This window comes from Triticum dicoccoides, chromosome 3B (assembly GCF_002162155.2).
Source record: "Triticum dicoccoides isolate Atlit2015 ecotype Zavitan chromosome 3B, WEW_v2.0, whole genome shotgun sequence".
NCBI classification, from domain to species: Eukaryota; Viridiplantae; Streptophyta; class Magnoliopsida; order Poales; family Poaceae; genus Triticum; species Triticum dicoccoides.
In genome coordinates, this window is record NC_041385.1 from 723,456,815 (window position 1) to 723,477,147 (window position 20,333).

General features: G+C 43.0%; 1 protein-coding gene across 1 annotated transcript; it reads right to left on the reverse strand.

The window, feature by feature from the left end:
- Nucleotides 1–433: 433 nt before the first annotated feature.
- Nucleotides 434–7,021, reverse strand: LOC119278102 (26S proteasome regulatory subunit 6A homolog). The gene is made up of 10 exons (XM_037559463.1): nucleotides 6,790–7,021; nucleotides 6,580–6,696; nucleotides 4,730–4,837; nucleotides 3,667–3,858; nucleotides 3,330–3,521; nucleotides 2,798–2,916; nucleotides 2,239–2,326; nucleotides 1,858–1,977; nucleotides 1,613–1,753; nucleotides 434–699 (listed from the first exon to the last, which is right to left on the reverse strand). Exons 1-10 carry the CDS (start codon nucleotides 6,937–6,939, stop codon nucleotides 622–624), a joined length of 1,305 nt encoding a protein of 434 aa, XP_037415360.1. The 5' UTR covers nucleotides 6,940–7,021; the 3' UTR covers nucleotides 434–621.
- Between the last annotated feature and the right edge of the window lie 13,312 nt (nucleotides 7,022–20,333).

Consider the following 20,333-nt stretch of genomic DNA (forward strand, 5'->3'; position numbering starts at 1 on the left):
CTGAATTTGTTAGCCACGAGCATTTATTTCAGGCGGTAAAAATGGGAAAGAGATTTGTCTTTCATGCCTCATGATCATGCCTGCATTTCTCCTACGGGAGAAGAAAATGATTCATCTTCTGTGCACTTCCAAGAGAGACAGTAGTAGGTTCAGAGTGTCTTGGATCGCAGTAATCCTCACTCTGAAGTTTGTGCTGCCCTTGAGCTAATCAAAAGATAATATCCTTCCAAGAGGTGATTAGAATACGTAACTTCAGCTGAGCTTGCTTCCATGCTACCTGTTCGTGTGCGGCCATGCTCCCGGCCGTGAGTCCGTTTCGAAGGAAAAAAAAATGCTCCCGGCCGTGAGCAGCAACGCTCGTTTTCTCGTGGATGCTGCAAAATCTCACGAAAAGTCCATACTATCAGTAGTACCACACATTCATTAAACGAGCTAATGCATCCTGAACCAGCCGTATAGTCCACAATTCACATTTTCGGCACAGAGTACAGGCACAAAGCAAGAGTGCTTCACACAATCAGGAGGATTCGAGAATTAAACTATATTCCAAATAAAAATGGTAGCCGAGTGTTACAAACAGAGGTCATCACTGGACCAAGCGTTCTGATTACTCAAGGGAAACTAAGCGTAATAATTCAAGCTGGACTTCTTCTTTGCTTGCACTTGGATAATGCCTTCGTTGAAATCTTCATGGATCACCTGCATATGCAAAAAGATAGGGTTGAGCGCATTATCCGTTGTTTCTGAATACAGTTAAACATGCTTCATGAGGGAAGTGCACTTCAGGCAGTCAAATCACAAAATTGATGGTACGAGCTACCAGGACACATAAATACTATTTATATTCCACTATGATTCTCTATTGCAAAATGTATTTACTAGATCAGTGCCCGTGCATTTCCATGGAACAACCAAAGAATACAGAGACAGCTCCCTCCCGAATACAACTTCTATGCCCAGCACCAGCAGAAATCCCCAGCCCCAAACCCGTTGCCCATGCATATCCTCACACCGGTCTAGAACCCACCGGCGCCGAGCTCCAGTAGCTGCAGCAGCAGTCTGGTGGCTAGCGTGTCCCACAGTTGCCATTCTCCTTGTAGCAAGCTATGGGTTGCAGCATCAGGAGAGGCGAGGATTGAAAAAAAAAATGAATGCCGGTGGTCACAATTGGAGCATAGAGGCGGCAGGAGAAGGAAGACTGTCAGGGGATGATGGGGGCGGCGTAACAGGAAGCCGTGAGGAAGATATGTGTATTTTTCTCTAAAAAACTATGCGTACCAGGTTGCTATCCATGCACAGGAGACATACCAGGTTCAACATCAGTCAATATATTTTCTATTTCATCTGCTGTGTAGTAGGACCCACGATTTAAGGGTAGGAAGTTGAGCTGAGTGAACTCACCACCAACTCAAATATTTAGAAGTAGGAAAGATATTTCAGGCTGTCCAGTTCATGCTGAACATACCATAGACCTAATGTTGATTTGTTTATAATTTTCTGATCTAACATACTAATCGATTTTATCTGCGGTTATCATCTTCCATTATCTACCAACAAACCGATATTTCCATAAAGGCACCAGTGTGGCAAAAGAACAAGAGTCAGCACAAACCTCTGTAGCGTCCCTGCGTAGAGCAAGCATGCCAGCTTCCACACAAACAGCCTTCAGCTGTGCACCGTTGAAATCATCAGTTGAACGAGCCAGCTCCTCAAAGTTGACATCAGGATGTACGTTCATCTTCCTTGAGTGAATCTACAAGATAGAACACAGAAGAAACTTCTTTGAGTCCACAAAACCAGAAGGTAAGAAATTTTTGCAATAAGAGTTCAGCCTTTAACAAATTACAAGAGACACACTTGCAAAATCCGAGCTCTTGCTTCTTCCGTCGGATGAGGGAACTCGATCTTCCTGTCCAGGCGACCAGAACGGAGTAAAGCAGGATCAAGAATATCTGCACGATTGGTTGCAGCTATCACCTGCAAGTCACATAACAACAATGCGTTAAGCTAACAGGATGAGTAAAACATCTGATCAGGTATTCATCATCTCTCAAATTATGACCAACTGAAGCCAATCTGTGGCTACTCATTAATCAATCAAATAAAAATATCTATTTTATCAAATTACTGTTTTCAAAACAACTAGTTAGGCCAAACCATCAGTACAAAACAAATTATCTTTACAGGTTGAGCTTGCATGCATTCAGATTACAGAGACAAATATTAGGACATGCTGACCTTTATCCTCTCATCACTGCTAAATCCATCTAGCTGATTCAGCAACTCCAACATAGTTCGTTGCACTTCTCTGTCACCACTCACTTCACTGCAGTCAAATAGAAAAAGAAAAATACAAACAATATCAAATATATACTTCCCGGTAAAAAATCATATCTAGTTGCAAGTAATCAATATCTTTACCCTGCATTAATAGGTTAACAACTTCTTATTTTATATATGATGACATAGAAGGTTGAAGGAGTGTTCGACTTGCAGGGACACTAACTGATTTTCTTCATACAAAGATTATACTCCCTCCGTCCCAAAATAAGTGTCTCAATTTTAATACAACTTTGTATTAAAGTTAGTACAAGTTTGAGGCACTTATTTTGGGACGGAGGGAGTACCATGGTGTTCATCAGACAATTCGCCAAATTAAAAACAAGAGTAACAACATGACGAGGCATACTTCAACCACAATAGGTAAAGGGAAACTAAGCATTTGCGCTGGACTAAACTAAAAAATCACAACGCTTAGTGTACAAGCGATGCATGCAAAACAAAATGCAAAATGCACCTGTCAAAACGCTTTGTTCCAATTGCATCAATTTCATCAATAAAAATGATGCAGGGGGCCTTCTCCTTTGCCAGCTCAAAGGCATCTCGGACAAGCTTTGCCCCGTCACCGATGAACATCTGAAACAATTCACAAAAATGTAAATATCTGACTGAAAGATACCCAGAAGAATTAAAAAGTGCTGGACCCGAGAATATTACAGATGCAAATGGACATTCTAAGTTGGAGCCAGCAATTTTAGATGCAAGTCAAGTCATATCCTGAGCCAATGATGCTAAAGAATCCTTAATCACTATCAACTACAGAGTTAAGGATTACAATCAAAGTTCACTTGAGTGTGAAGAAAGATACAATATCATCCTAACAGAACTGATCATAGTCTACAAAGCATGCCAAAGCAGTGTTCAATGATTAGTAGAATAAGCCTGCTAGCCCTAGAACAAGTCAATTAGCATGACCATCTAGTTCATTAAAATGAATAATAACATGATATTGCACATTCTGCTTTCAATGAACATCCAAAGTTAGTTACCTGGACTAACTGCGGACCAGCAAGTTTCAGAAAGGTTGCATTGGTTTGTGCAGCACATGCACGAGCCATCAATGTCTTCCCCGTCCCAGGTGGTCCATATAAAAGAACTCCTTTCGGGGGACGGATTCCCAACTTCTGAAATTGCTCCTTGTGTGTCATTGGCAACACTATAGCTTCAACGAGTTCCTGAATCTGCATTAGAAATTAGACAATACAAAATCAGAACATGAGGGAGCAAATAAAAGCGAATAATTATCAACTAAAAATATTCTGAGGTAAGAAACTTAACATTGTACTACCTACAGAAAGATAAACTGGCAATCATCCTAGTAAATACCTCTTTCTCAAGGCCACCAATGTCATTATAATCCTCCGTAGGCTTTTCATCTACCTCCATTGCCTTTACTCGAGAGTCATACTCCGAAGGTAGCGTGTCTAATATCAAGTAGCTGTCCTTGTTGACTCCAACCAAATCACCAGGCTTGAGGTTGTCAGGGTCAACTAGCCCGATCACAGGAAGGAATATAGTCTGCAATCAAGAATAGAAAATGAACAGAGAAGCCTTGGGCAGCACGTCCAACTCTTTACAGCACACAAGTAAATTGATTCCCTAAACCAGCTAAGATTGCCCAACTAATGAGATTCATCAAATGGTATGTGGAAATAAAGCTTGTCAAGTTCCAAAAATCTAAAATTAAAATAGCCCATAGGCTCAAAAATGAAAGGGTTAATATGGATACACCAAGTAAAATGCTGTACACAGGCAGGGACAGGAAAATTGACGCTGCAAAGTACTAGGATGTGATGTCTGACATAATAAATTCGGCTATTTGTGATTGATGTATCATGGTACAAACTCCCAGGAGAACTTGGCATGGTTGACATGCCAAACTCAGTTAAAATAACAAATGGTGGTGTTTGTAGCCAATAGGATAGTTGTCAATCAAAATTAAAATCTACTTAAGAATTTTACTGCTTGTTTAGATGGAAAAGGTCCATAGTGTCAAAAGATTACAACACCTGCTCTTGTACAAAACTACGTACCTAACTTAACGCTTGTACTAACTTGAAACCAAATGAAATCATAGTCTTATCTCTTTCCTAATTATCCACCTCCTGAACTGTGCTGAGCTAAAACACTAGCACTTAATTAACTTCTGTTGTACTACTCGGCTCTCCCAAATATAGGCAGAAACACTAAAATTGGAGTCAACCTGAATACACACAACTAATCAACCATGGAGCATCTTTCCTATGTGAGTACTTGTTTCTATGGCACCAACCACCAGCATGCCTGGGCTACATCCAGGACAGTTCATGCATATACAGTTGGGAGTAGAAGTAATAACGGATACTAGAGATGTATAAGCACCACAGCAAGTTTGAGCAAGTTTATTTACCTGTCTTGTGGATGTCTTAAGAACAACACATTTTCCTTTCCTCTGTGAGTCCAGATCTATATTAGCACCATCCTCTTCAGCCTCATCTTCAGGGTTCATTTCCAAAATCTGAAACAGTTGACAAATTACATTAGTAGGTTTCCAAGTAAAAATGCATCTGAAGTCAAGATATTTATCAGCAACCTGGCAGATTATAACCTTGAAAATATCAGTTCTGAGTTGGAAAAGACTAAATGAGTGCAGCAGTTTATCCTTGCCAGATAAGTTATCAGAAGCTAATGAACAACAGCACTGATACACACCAACTGATTCCAGATAGCTACCACATAGCAAGCAATACAGTTGCAATTGATTTACTACCTCCTAGATAACCTCTACTCCTAAAGGTGCAGTCTGTAAGTCGTTCGTTCGTTGCTCATCAATCGATACAAGACCCACCACGTACGAGCCCCACTGATTTTATTCTCCTCCCACCAGGGATCTTCTTCCAAAACTAAAGCCCCGTCGCCCCTAGTTTCCAACCCCACTCGGTTTATTCTCCACACCCTCAATCACGCCGTTCACTGCTCCCATCCATCACGAATTCACGATCAGGACTGCCGATTCGTCTCCCTCAACCCATGGTCCCTGACGCCCGTCGCCCGCTAGGCTACTAGTACTAGGTCAACCTCACCGCATTGGGGCCTCCAGGGCAGCACGCCGCGCCGCCGCTCCAATACTGCAGGCATCATCATCAGTACTGATCATCACATCATTCACGCGGCTATCGTGCCGTCAGACTATGGCATGTACAATTACGATGCAGCTCCCTCTGCAGCTTGACGCCACGGTCTAGAAAACGCCAAGGTACTATATCTACCGCCTAATGGATAATCTGGGTTAGTCCATGTAGTAATCTGAACGTGTTCATTAAGAGCACATATGAGGTGAGGTAGGACCTCCACCACCAGATGTAGTCCTCGCTACACAGCTGAAAGTAGCAATGCACGACATATTACGAGCTAGATTGCATTTATGTTAGCAGCTGCTGAAGCTAATCGACCATGAACACGGGCTCTAAGGTTGAGAAAGTCCATGTGTTGTAAGTGTGCTCCACCATGACAACATTTCTATTGATATTCTGTTAATAAATGTAATTAACCGATCAAAATCAACAAAACAGTTTTTTTCCTATTTGATAAGTTTACTCGCTTATAATTGTATTTTATTTAACATAATGCATGTGTGGCATATTCTTCTCTTGGAAGATGTCCTCATTATAGCGTATTACTGTCACGGTGATATGAAAAGGAGCAAATGAAACTGCATAGATGTGGGAAGAAAAACAATCAAGTGCTCGATGAAATGTCTTGAGCCGGCGCTACACTTAACGCTAGCATTCAGAGGCATAACTGCCAATCGGCCAAATTTCTGATCCTGGCGCATGTGCCAAGTATCCAGCGTTATATCACAGAAGGGATGCACATACGAACATTCAACTGACTGATAAGAAAAAAGGGATGCACATCTTTCCCTAAACATTAGGTTACTTGCACAGGCGTTCTACTAGTTTACAAGGTTGGTCACAAGAGGGAAATTGGCGTGTAACTACGCGTTTCTGTCAGGTCAAACATTTCCAGCAACTAAACTAGGGCACACAGTCACTGGCCCCTCATCAATTAGCACGCAGTGAAGCTCAAAACTAGAGCATGTGACGTCAGACGCTACTCTGGGCTACTAATCCGGTTTGCACGAACTAATACTGGATCGGGGAATCGTGAATCCGGCATGAATGAACTTGGTACAGAAACCCATAATTTCCGCATCCAAGACCAGATCGGGTAAATTCCTGGGGCAGGTGAGGCACGAACCTCGACGATGTTGCCGACGAGGTAGGGCAGCTGCTTGTTGAGCTTTATTTTCTCCTGATTCTCCTTGATCTTGTCCTTGACGTTCTCGAGCTCCAGGTTGTTCCGCTGCAGCTCGTCCTGCACCCCCGCGAACAGACAAACCAGATCAGGCAACCCTGGACCGACGGGACGGGATAGCGGCTGCTAGGGTTCGGGGGAGGGGGGCCGTACCTTGAGGACGCGGACCTCGTTGTCGAGGAGGCGGGTGGCCCGGACGATGTCCTCCGTGGACATGGAGTCGAGCTGGTCGGTCTCCGACGAGTCGTCGACGGCCATCGCGGCGGCGCCGGCGTCTGGCGCGGGGGTAGGGGAGGACGACATGGCGCTCTGCTGCGGCCGGGGAGGGGAGGGGAGGCGGAGATTTGTGGGAGGTTGCGGCTTGGGGAAGGAGTTGATGGAGATTCCCCTGACTTCGGCCTGAGCTTCAGGTGGTATAGGTTGTCGGCCTGGGCCTTGGGCCTTTCCGCAGTAAATGCAGCCCAGCTGGATGTTTTGGGTCCGTGGGCCGAGGCCCGGTGCGGCGGCTTTTTTGTATATCCTAACCACCCCCTAACCTTTTTGTAATTCCCGACTTCTTTCTCAAAAAAAAATCCTGATTTCTGATTATATAATAGAAATGTGCACCCCAGTGGTTCCAAGGGTAGAAAATAAATAACTAATAGAAATATTGTAAGCATCATCAATAGTAGCAATAGATATAGTTTCATCGTGCATAGCAATACTTTTATCAAGTGATTCCGCGTTCGGAAATTTTAGCTACCCACTTATCATTAGAGGGACCATGGCAGTCTTTTATCACAATATTCACTACATTCATAACTTAATTTATAAAGTTTATCATATATATTCTCGTTATACTTAGCATCTAAAGAACATGCATTGCTAGTTTTTTTTCTTTTTAGTTCTTTCATGATGTGCTATTATCTCAAAACTTTTAAAATAAATGTCGATGAAATATGAGGATATCATCCTGGCTTTTTCTTCTCTACTTTCCACATGGTGTGCTACTGGTTCTAAGCTTTCAAAAAACTAGTTAAATGCATGTGTGTTGCTACGGGTAAATTATTGTAAATAATGTAAGGGGCACCTATACATTAGGCACCTGAAAAACTCTTCGCGTCCATCAATTCTATTTTTGGCCATCAAATATCCAACGGTTAGGAGCACACTGCCACCAGTTTACCTTCTTGCTCCTCTCCCGCGATGATTCCTCCTCCTCCATAGAGGCCTACTCAGGCCTAACTGTTGGAAATATGCCCTAGAGGCAATAATAAATTAGTTATTATTATTATATTTCCTTGTTCATGATAATCGTTTATTATCCATGCTATAATTGTATTGATAGGAAACTCGGATACATGTGTGGGTACATAGACAACACCATGTCCCTAGTAAGCCTCTAGTTGACTAGCTCGTTGATCAATAGATGGTTACGGTTTCCTGACCATGGACATTGGATGTCGTTGATAACGGGATCACATCATTAGGAGAATGATGTGATGGACAAGACCCAATCCTAAGCCTAGCACAAAAATCGTGTAGTTCGTATGCTAAAGCTTTTCTAATGTCAAGTATCATTTCCTTAGACCATGAGATTGTGCAACTCCCGGATACCGTAGGAATGCTTTGGGTGTACCAAACGTCACAACGTAACTGGGTGGCTATAAAGGTGCACTACGGGTATCTCCGAAAGTGTCTGTTGGGTTGGCACGAATCGAGACTGGGATTTGTCACTCCGTGTAACGGAGAGGTATCTCTGGGCCCACTCGGTAGGACATCATCATAATGTGCACAATGTGACCAAGGGGTTGATCACGGGATGATGTGTTATGGAACGAGTAAAGAGACTTGCCGGTAACGAGATTGAACAAGGTATCGGCATACCGACGATTGAATCTCGGGCAAGTACAATACCGCTAGACAAAGGGAATTGAATACGGGATTGATTGAATCCTCGACATCATGGTTCATCCGATGAGATCATCGTGGAACATGTGGGAGCCAACATGGGTATCCAGATCCCACTGTTGGTTATTGGCCAGAGAGTTGTCTCGGTCATGTCTGCATGGTTCCCGAACCCGTAGGGTCTACACACTTAAGGTTCGGTGACACTAGGGTTGTAGAGATAATAGTATGCGGTAACCCGAATGTTGTTCGGAGTCCCGGATGAGATCCCGGACATCACGAGGAGTTCCGGAGTGGTCCGGAGGTAAAGATTTATATATAGGAAGTCCAGTTTCGGCCACCGGAAAAGTTTTGGGGGTCATCGGTATTGTACCGGGACCACCGGAAGGGTCCCGGGGGTCCACCGGGTGGGGCCACCTATCCCAGAGGGCCCCATAGGCTGAGGGGACATGGGAACCAGCCCCTGGTGGGCTGGTGCGCCCCCCCCCTTGGGCCTCCCATGCGCCTAGGGTTAGAAACCCTAAGGGGTGGGGGCGCCTCCACTTGGCTTGGAGGCCAAGCCACCCCTAGGGCAGCCGCCCCCCTCCCTAGATGGGATCTACAAGGGGCCGGCGCCCCCTAGGCCCCTATATATAATGGAGGGGAGGGAGGGCAGCCGCACCTGAGTCCCTGGCGCCTCCCTCCCTCACGTGACACCTCTTCCTCCCCGCTTGCGCTTGGCGAAGCCCTGCCGGGATCCCGCTACTTCCACCACCACGCCGTCATGCTGCTGGATCTCCATCAACCTCTCCTTCCCTTGCTGGATCAAGAAGGAGGAGATGTCTCTCCCAACCGTACGTGTGTTGAACGCGGAGGTGTTGTCCGTTCGGCACTAGGATCTCTGGTGATTTGGATCACGACGAGTACGACTCCTTCAACCCCGTTCTCTTGAACGCTTCCGCTTAGCGATCTACAAGGGTATGTAGATGCACTATCCTCTCTCTCGTTGCTAGTCTCTCCATAGATAGATCTTGGTGACTCGTAGGAAAATTTTGAATTTCTGCTACGTTCCCCAACACTAACCACCTGCCTCCACCCCCCGTGGCTGGCGGCTATTGCGGCCCCACCCTCCCCTTGACCTCCTCCCCCACCATCCTGATGATTGCCGCCCTTGCCATCCCTCTAAGCCCCATCCCAGTGAGCAACTCCGACACTGCTCACCCCCATGCACCTGTTGGGGATCGTTGCCAAAAATTAAAAAAAATTCTACGCATCACCAAGATCAATCTATGGAGTAACTAGCAATGAGAGAGAGAGGGGAGTGCATCTTCATACCCTTGAAGATCGCGAGACGGAAGCGTTGCAAGAACGCGGATGAAGGAGTCGTACTCGTAGCGATTCAGATCGCGGTGGATTCCGATCTTAGCGCCGAACAACTGCACCTCCGCATTCAACACACATGCAGCCCAGTGACGTCTCCCGTGCCTTGATCCAGCAAGGAGGAGGGAGAGGTTGAGGAAGATGGCTCCAACAGCAGCACGACGACGTGGTGGTGATGGAGTGGCAGTTCTCTGGGAGGGCTTCGCCAAGCTCACGCGGAGGAGGAGAGGTGTTGGGGAGGGGAGGGGCTGCGCCTTGGATGTGGTGCTGCAGCCCTCCCCTCACCCCTCTATTTATAGGGAGAAGGGGGAAGGGGGCGGCCCCTCTAGATGAGATCTAGAGGGGGGCGGCGGCTAAGAGGGAGGGGGCTTGCCCCCCAAGCAAGGGGAGCGCCCCCTTTAGGGTCCCCCCCCAACCCTAGGCGCATGGGCCCTAGGGGGTAGCGCCGAGGCCACTTAGGGGCTGGTTCCCTTCCAACTACAGCCCATAAGGCCCTCCGGGACAGGTGTCCCCTCCCGGTGGACCCCCGGAACCCCTCCGGTGGTCACGGTACAATACCGGTATACCCCCGAATATTTCCGGTGACCGTATGACGACTTCCCATATATAAATCTTCACCTCCAGACCATTCTGGAACTCCTCGTGACGTCCGGGATCTCATCCGGGACTCCGAACAACATTCGGTAATCACATACAAATCTTCCTTATAACCCTAGCGTCATCAAACCTTAAGTGTGTAGACCCTACGGGTTCGGGAATCACACAGACATGACCGAGACAGCTCTCCGGCCAATAACCAACAGCGGGATCTGGATACCCATGTTGGCTCCCACATGTTCCACAATGATCTCATTGGATGAACCACGATGTCGAGGATTCAAGTAATCCCGTATACAGTTCCCTTTATCAATCGGTACGTTACTTGCCCAAGATTCGATCGTCGATATCCCAATACCTCGTTCAATCTCGTTACCAGCAAGTCACTTTACTCATTCCATAATGCATGATACCGTGACTAACCACTTAGTCACATTGAGCTCATTATGATGATGCATTACCGAGTGGGTCCAGAGATACCTCTCCGTCATACGGAGTGACAAATCCCAGTCTCGATTCGTGCCAACCCAACAGATACTTTCGGAGATACCTGCAGTGCACCTTTATAGTCACCTAGTTACGTTGTGACGTTTGGTACACCCAAAGCACTCCTACGGTACCCGGGAGTTACACAATCTCATGGTCTAAGGAACTGATACTTGACATTAGAAAAGCTTTAGCAAACGAACTACACGATCTTGTGCTATGCTTAGGATTGGGTCTTGTCCATCACATCATTCTCCTAATGATGTGATCCCGTTATCAATGACATCCAATGTCCATAGTCAGGAAATCATGACCATCTGTTGATCAACGAGCTAGTCAACTAGAGGCTCACTAGGGAAATGTTGTGGTCTATGTATTCACACATGTATCACGGTTTCCGGTCAATACAATTACAACATGAATAGTAGACAATTATCATGAACAAGGAAATATAATAATAATCATTTTATTATTGCCTCTAGGGCATATTTCCAAAAGTCTCCCACTTGCACTAGAGTCAATAATCTAGTTACACTGTGATGAATCGAACACCCATAGAGTTTTGGTGTTGATCATGTTTTGCTCGCGGAAGAGGTTTAGTCACCGGATCTGCAACATTCAGATCCGTATGCACTTTGCAAATATCTATGTCTCCATCTTGAACATTTTCACGAATGGAGTTGAAGCGACACTTGATGTGCCTGGTCTTCTTGTGAAACCCGGGCTCCTTGGCAAGGGCAATAGCTCCAGTGTTATCACAAAAGAGAGTCATCGGCCCCGACGCATTGGGAATAACTCCTAGGTCGGTAATGAACTCCTTCATCCAGATTGCTTCATGTGCTGCCTCCGAGGCTGCCATGTACTCCGCTTCACATGTAGATCCCGCCATGATGCTTTGCTTGCTACTGCACCAGCTTACGGCCCCACCATTCAAAATATACACGTATCCGGTTTGTGACTTGGAGTCATCCAGATATGTGTCGAAGCTAGCATCGACGTAACCCTTTACGACAAGCTCTTCGTCACCTCCATAAACGAGAAACATATCCTTAGTCCTTTTCAGGTACTTCAGGATATTCTTGACCGCTGTCCAGTGTTCCATGCCAGGATTACTTTGGTACCTTGCTACCAAACTCACCGCAAGGTTTACATCAGGTCTGGTACATAGCATGGCATACATAATAGACCCTATGGCCGAGGCATAGGGGATGACACTCATCTTTTCTCTATCTTCTGCCGTGGTCGGGCATTGAGCCGAGCTCAATTTCACACCTTGCAACACAGGCAAGAACCCCTTCTTGGACTGATCCATATTGAACTTCTTCAATATCTTATCAAGGTATGTGCTTTGTGAAAGACCTATGAGGTGTCTCGATTTATCTCTATAGATCTTGATGCCTAATATATAAGCAGCTTCTCCAAGGTCCTTCATTGAAAAACACTTATTCAAGTAGGCCTTTATGATGTCCAAAAGTTCTATATCATTTCCCATCAACAGTATGTCATCCACATATAATATAGAAATGTTATAGAGCTCCCACTCACTTTCTTGTAAACACAGGCTTCTCCATAAGTCTGCATAAACCCAAACGCTTTGATCATTTCATCAAAGCGAATGTTCCAACTCTGAGATGCTTGCACCAGCCCATAGATGGATCGTTGGAGCTTGTATACCTTGTTAGCATTCTTAGGATCAACAAAACCTTCTGGTTGCATCATATACAATTCTTCCTTAAGATAGCCATTAAGGAATGTTGTTTTGACGTCCATTTGTCATATCTCATAATCATAGAATGCGGCAATTGCTAACATGATTCGGACGGACTTCAGCTTCGCTACGGGTGAGAAAGTCTCATCGTAGTCAACTCCTTGAACTTGTCGATAACCCTTAGCGACAAGTCGAGCTTTATAGATGGTAACATTACCATCCGCGTCCGTCTTCTTCTTAAAGATCCATTTATTTTCTATCGCTCTCGCCGATCATCGGGCAAGTCTGTCAAAGTCCATACTTTGTTTTCATACATGGATCCTATCTCGGATTGCATGGCTTCAAGTCATTTGTTGGAGTCTGGGCCCGCCATTGCTTCTTCATAGTTTGAAGGTTCACCGTTGTCCAACAACATGATTTCCAGGACAGGGTTGCCATACCATTCTGGTGTGGAACGTGTCCTTGTGGACCTACGAAGTTCAGTAGCAACTTAATCGGAAGTACCTTCATCATCATCATTAACTTTCTCTCCAGTCGGTGCAGGCACCACAGGAACATCTTCCTAAGCTGCGCTACTTTCCGGTTCAAGAGGTAGTACTTCATCAAGTTCCACTTTCCTCCCACTTACTTCTTTCGAGAGAAACTCTTTCTCCAGAAAGGACCCATTCTTGGCAACAAAGATCTTGCCTTCGGATCTGAGGTAGAAGGTATACCCAATGGTTTCCTTAGGGTATCCTATGAAGACGCATTTTTCCGACTTGGGTTCGAGCTTTTCAGGTTGAAGTTTCTTGACATAAGCATCGCATCCCCAAACTTTTAGAAATGACAGCTTAGGTTTTGCTACGTCTTGAGCTTGCGTTGGTTTTCATTGAAGAGGAAAGGGTGATGCAGCACAGCAGCGTAAGTATTTCCCTTAGTTTTTGAGAACCAAGGTATCAATCCAGTAGGAGGCTCCTCACAAGTCCCACGAACCAACACAAACAAACAAAGAACTCGCAACCAACGCGATAAAGGGGTTGTCAATCCCTTCACGGCCACTTGCGAAAGTGAGATCTGATAGAGATAATATGATAAGATAAATATATTTTTGGTATTTTATGATATAGATGCAGAAAGTAAAGATGCAAATAAAAGTAGATTGAAAACTTATATGATAAAGAATAGACCCGGGGGGCATAGGTTTCACTAGAGGCTTCTCTCAAGATAGCGTAAGTATTATGATGGGTGAACAAATTACTATCGAGCAATTGATAGAAAAGCGAATAATTATGATGTTATCTAGGCATGATCATGTATATAGGCATCACATCCATGACAAGTAGACCGACTCCTGCCTGCATCTACTACTATTACTCCACACATCGATCGCTATCCAGCATGCATTTAGAGTATTAAGTTCATAAGAACAGAGTAACGCATTAAGAAAGATGACATTATGTAGAGGGATAAACTCAAGCAATATGATATAAACCCCATCTTTTTATCCTCGATGGCAACAATACAATACGTGTCTTGCAACCCTTTCTATTACTGGGTAAGAACACCGCAAGATTGAACCCAAAGCTAAGCACTTCTCCCATGGCAAGAAAGATCAATCTAGTAGGCCAAACCAAACCGATAATTCGAAGAGACTTGCAAAGATAACTCAATCATACATAAAAGAATTCAGAGAAGATTCAAATATTATTCATAGATAAACTTGATCACAAACCCACAATTCATCGGATCTCGACAAACACACCGCAAAAAGAGATTACATCAAATAGATCTCCACAAGAGAGGGGGACAACATTGTATTGAGATCCAAAAAGAGAGAAGAAGCCATCTAACGAATAACTATGGACCCGAAGGTCTGTGGTAAACTACTCACAACTCATTGGAGGGGCTATGGTGTTGATGTAGAAGCCCTCCATGGTGGATTCCCCCTCCGGCAAAACACCGACGACGACTCTAAGATGGGATCTCGCGGATACAGAAGGTTACGATGGCGGAAATATTTCTTCGGTGGCTCCCTGGATGTTTTCGGGGTATGTAGGCTTATATAGGAGGAAGAAGTACGTCGGTGGCCGCCCGACGGGTCCACGAGACAGGGGGGCGCGCCCAGGAGGGGTGGGCGCGCCCTCCTATCTCGTGGCCACCTAGCATAGTGGAAGGATGAGTGTGCGTATATCCATGGACTCACATTAGTCATAAAGAACTCATATACTTATTGCAAAAGTCTACCTAGCCCTCAAAGCAAAGTACTACTACGCATGCCCCTAGAGGGATAGATTGGTAGGAAAAGACCATCGCTCGTCCCCGACTGCCACTCATAAGGAAGACAATCAAAAGAGCACCTCATGCAACAAATTTGTCACACAACTTTTACCATACGTGCATGCTACGGGACTTGCCAACTTCAACACAAATATTTATCAATTTCATAATTATCCACTAGCATGACTCTAGCATTACTACCTTTATATCTCAAAACAATTATCAAGCATCAAATTGATCCTAGTGTTTAATGCACTTTCTATGATAGTTTTTATTATACCCAACTTGGATGCTCATCATTCTAGGACCAAATTTGTAACTATAGCAAATACCATGCTGTTCTAAGAGATTCTCAAAATAATATAAGTGAAGCATGAGAGACTAGAAATTTCTTCAAAATTAATCCACCGCCGTGCTCTAAAGGATATAAGTGAAGTACTAGAGCAAAAACCATCTAGCTCAAAAGATATAAGTGAAGCACATAGCATATTCTGATAAAATTTCGATCAAGTAGGCTTCTCCCAAAAGGTGGGTACAGCAAGGATGATTGTGGTAAACTAACAAGCAAAGACTAATATAATACACGACGCTCCAAGCAAAACACATATCATGTGGCGAATAAAAATATAGCTCCAAGTAAAGTTACCAATGAACGAAGACGAAAGAGGGAATGCCTTCCCGGGGCATCCCCAAGCTTAGGCTTTTGGATATTCTTGAATATCTTGGGGTGCCTTAGGCATCCCCAAGCTTAGGCTTTTGCCATCCTTTATTCCATAGTCCATCAAATCTTTACCCAAAACTTGAAAACTTCACAACACAAAACTCAACAGGAAATCTTATAAGCTCCGTTAGTGAAAGAAAACAAAACCACCACATAAGGTACTGTAATGAAATCATTATTTATTTATATTGGTGTTAAATCTACTGTATTCCAAGTTCTCTATGATTCATACCCTTACATACTAGCCATAGATGCATCAAAATAAGCAAACAACACACGAAAGGCAGAATCTGTCAAAACAGAACAGTCTGTAGCAATCTATAACTAACGCAAACTTCTGGAACCTCAAAAATCCTACCAAAATAGGACGTCCTAAACAATTTGTCTATTGATCAGCAGAAAAAAGAATCAATGCAAAGTCACGTTCCTGTGATTTATTGATTTTTTTCTCGTGAGTGCAAAGTTTCTGTTTTTCAGCAGAATCAAATCAACTCATATCATAGGTTATCCTATAGGTTCTACTTGGCACAAACACTAAATAAAACATGAAAACACATATAAACAGAAAGTAGATGCAAAATTTATTACTAAACAGGAACAAAAACAAGAAACACAAAGAAAATTGGGTTGCCTCCCAACTAGCGCTATCGTTTAACGCCCCTAGCTAGGCATAAAAGCGAAGATAGATCTAAGTAGTGCCATCTTTAGCACTTGATTCATAGGTAGCTCGCATAATGGATTCATAGGGTAATTTGACTTTCTTTCTTGGAAAGTGCTCCTTGCCTTTCTTTAATGGAAATTGGAATCTAATATTCCCTTCCTTCATATCAATAATCGCACCAATCGTTCTAAGAAAAGGTCTACCAAGAATAATAGGGCAAGAAAGATTGCAATCTATATCAAGAACGATAAAATCAACAGGCACCAAATTTATATTTGCAACAATTAGAACATCATTGATTCTTCCCATTGGCTTTTTAATGGTGGAATCCGCAAGGTGCAAATTTAAAGAGCAATCATCAAGATCATGGAAACCTAGAATATCACAAAAAGTTTTCGGAATCGTGGAAACACTAGCAACCAAATCACACAAAGCAAAACACTCATAATATTTAATTTTAATATTTATAGTAGGTTCCCACTCATCATTGAGTTTTCTAGGTACAGAAACTTCCAAATTAAGTTTTTCATCAAAAGATTGCATCAAGGCATCAACAATATGTTTGGTAAAGGCTTTATTTTGATTATAAGCATGAGGAGAATCAACAACGGATTGCAACAAGGAAATACAACTTTCTAAAGAACAATTATCATAATCAAATTCCTTGAAATCCGAGATAGTGGGTTCAATACTATTTAAATTTTTGACCTCTCCAATTGCACTTTTACCAAATTTAGTATCAAGATCTAAAAACTCCAAATTATTGGAACGTTTTTTAACAAAAGTTGATTCAATTTCAGTCCCATTATTATCAAGATTCATATTGCAAAACAAGGATCTAATAGGGGACACATCAATAACTTTAAGATCTTCATCATTATTTTCATGGAAACTAGAAGAACACGCTTTTATAAAGCAATCTTTCTTAGCACACAATCAAGCCGTTCTTTCTTTGCACTCATCAATGGAACTTCTCATAGATTTGAGAGACTCATTGATATCATGCTTAGGAGGAGTAGATCTAAGTTTCAAAGAATCAACATCGAGAGAAAGCCTATCAACGTTCCTGGCCAAATCATCAACTTTGAGCAATTTTTCTTCAAGTAAAGCATTAAAATTCTTTTGAGAGATCATAAATTCTTTCACACTATTTTCAAAATCAGAGGGCAACTTATTAAAATTACCATAAGAATTATTGTAGGAATTTCCGTAATTATTAGAGGAATTGCTAGGGAACGGTCTAGGATTAAAGTTTCATCTATAAGCATTGTTTCCAAAATTATTCATACCAACAAAATTTACATCCATAGTTCATTATTATTCTCAATCAAGGTAGATAAAGGCATATCATTGGGATCAATAGAAGAACTCTTAGTAGCAAACAATCTCATAAGCTCATCCATCTTTCCACTCAAAACATTAATTTCTTCTATAGCATGCACTTTTTTACTAGTAGATCGTTCGGTGTGCCATTGAGAATAATTAGCCATAATATTATCAAGAAGTTTTGTAGCATCTCCTAAAGTGATTTCCATAAACGTGCCTCCGGCGGCCGAATCTAACAGATTTCTAGAAGCAAAGTTCAAACCGGCATAAAAATTTTGTATGATCATCCATAAATTCAAACCATGAGTAGGGCAATTGTGAATCATCAATTTCATTCTTTCCCAAGATTGGGCAACATGCTCATGATCAAGTTGTTTAAAATTAATAATATCGTTCCTAAGCGAGATGATCTTAGCGGGAGGAAAATATTTAGAGATAAAAGCATCTTTGCACTTGTTCCAAGAATCAATACTATTTTTAGGCAAAGACAAAAACCAAACTTTAGCATGATCTCTAAGTGAAAACGGAAATAACTTCAATTTAACAATATCATTATCCGTATCTTTTTTCTTTTGCATCTCACACAAATCAACAGGGTAGCGACATCTTCACTAGGAAGGCCGTAGAATTGATCTTTCATAACAAGATTCAGCAAAGCAGCATTGATTTCACAAGACTCAACATCATTAAGAGGAGCAATCGGAGTACTAAGGAAATCATTATTATTGGTATTGGAGAAATCACACAATTTGGTATTATCTTGCGCCATGGCAACAAGTAATCCAATACACAAGCAAACAGAAAAAGGCAAGCGAAAGAGAGGGGAAGAAGAAGGCAAGCGGAAAAGAGAGAAGATTCGGAAAGAGAGGGCGAATAAAATGACAAGGGTGAAGTGGGGGAGAGGAAAACGAGAGGCAAATGGCAAATAATGTAAATGCGAGCGAGATGAGTTTGTGATGGGTACTTGGTATGTCTTGACTTGGCGAAGACCTCCCTAGCAACGGTGCCAGAAATCCTTCTTGCCACATCTTGAGCTTGTGTTGGTTTTCCTTGAAGAGGAAAGGGTGATGCAGCACAGTAGCGTAAGTATTTCCCTCAGGTTTTGAGAACCAAGGTACCAATCCAGTAGGAGGCTCCTCACAAGTCCCACGAACCTACACAAACAAACAAAGAACTCGCAACCAACACGATAAAGGGGTTGTCAATCCCTTCACGGCCACTTGCGAAAGTGAGATCTGACAGAGATAATATGATAAGATAAATATATTTTTGGTATTTTATGATATAGATGTAGAAAGTAAAGATGCAAATAAAAGTAGATTGAAAACTTATATGATAAAGAATAGACCCCGGGGCCATAGGTTTCACTAGAGGCTTCTCTCAAGATAGCATAAGTATTATGGTGGGTGAACAAATTACTGTCGAGCAATTGATAGAAAAGCGAATAATTATGATGTTATCTAGGCATGATCATGTATATAGGCATCACATCCATGACAAGTAGACCGACTCCTGCCTGCATCTACTACTATTACTCCACACATCGACCGCTATCCAGCATGCATCTAGAGTATTAAGTTCATAAGAATAGAGTAACACATTAAGAAAGATGACATGATGTAGAGGCATAAACTCAAGCAATATGATATAAACCCCATATTTTTATCCTCGATGGCAACACTACAATACGTGTCTTGCAACCCTTTCTGTCACTGGGTAAGAACACCGCAAGATTGAACCCAAAGCTAAGCACTTCTCCCATGGCAAGAAATATCAATCTAGTAGGCCAAACTAAACCGATAATTCGAAGAGACTTGCAAAGATAACTCAATCATACATAAAAGAATTCAGAGAAGATTCAATTATTATTCATAGATAAACTTGATCATAAACCCACAATTCATCGGATCTTGACAAACACGCCGCAAAAAGAGATTACATCGAATAGATCTCCACAAGAGAGGGGGAGAACATTGTATTGAGATCCAAAAAGAGAGAAGAAGCCATCTAACGAATAAGTATGGACCCGAAGGTCTGTGGTAAACTACTCACAACTCATTGGAGGGGCTATGGTGTTGATGTAGAAGCCCTCCATGGTGGATTCCCCCTCCGGTAGAACGTCGACGACGGCTCCAAGATGGGATCTCGCGGATACAGAAGGTTACAGTGGCGAAAAATTTTCTTCGGTGGCTCCCTGGATGTTTTTGGGGTATGTAGGCTTATATAGGAGGAAGAAGTACGTCGGTGGCCGCCCAAAGGGTCCACGAGACAGGGGGCGCGCCCAGGAGGGGTGGGCGCGCCCTCCTATCTCGTGGCCGCCTCGGCTGCTCCTTAGCTTGCACTCCAAGTTCTCCGGGCCACGTTCGTTCCAAAAATCACGCTCCCGAAGGTTTCATTCCGTTTGGACTCCGTTTGATATTCCTTTTCTTCGAAATACTGAAATAGGCAAAAAAAACAGCAATACGGGCTGGGTCTCCGGTTAGTAGGTTAGTCCCAAAAATGATATAAATGTGTAAAATAAAGCCCATAGACATCCAAAACATGTAATATAATAGCATGGAACAATCAAAAATTATAGATACGTTGGAGACGTATCAGGTTTCTTTCCAAACCATAATTCATACGGTGTCGTCTCAACGGATTTAGACGGTGCCCTATTTAAAGTGAATGTAGCTGTCTCTAAAGCGTATCCCAAA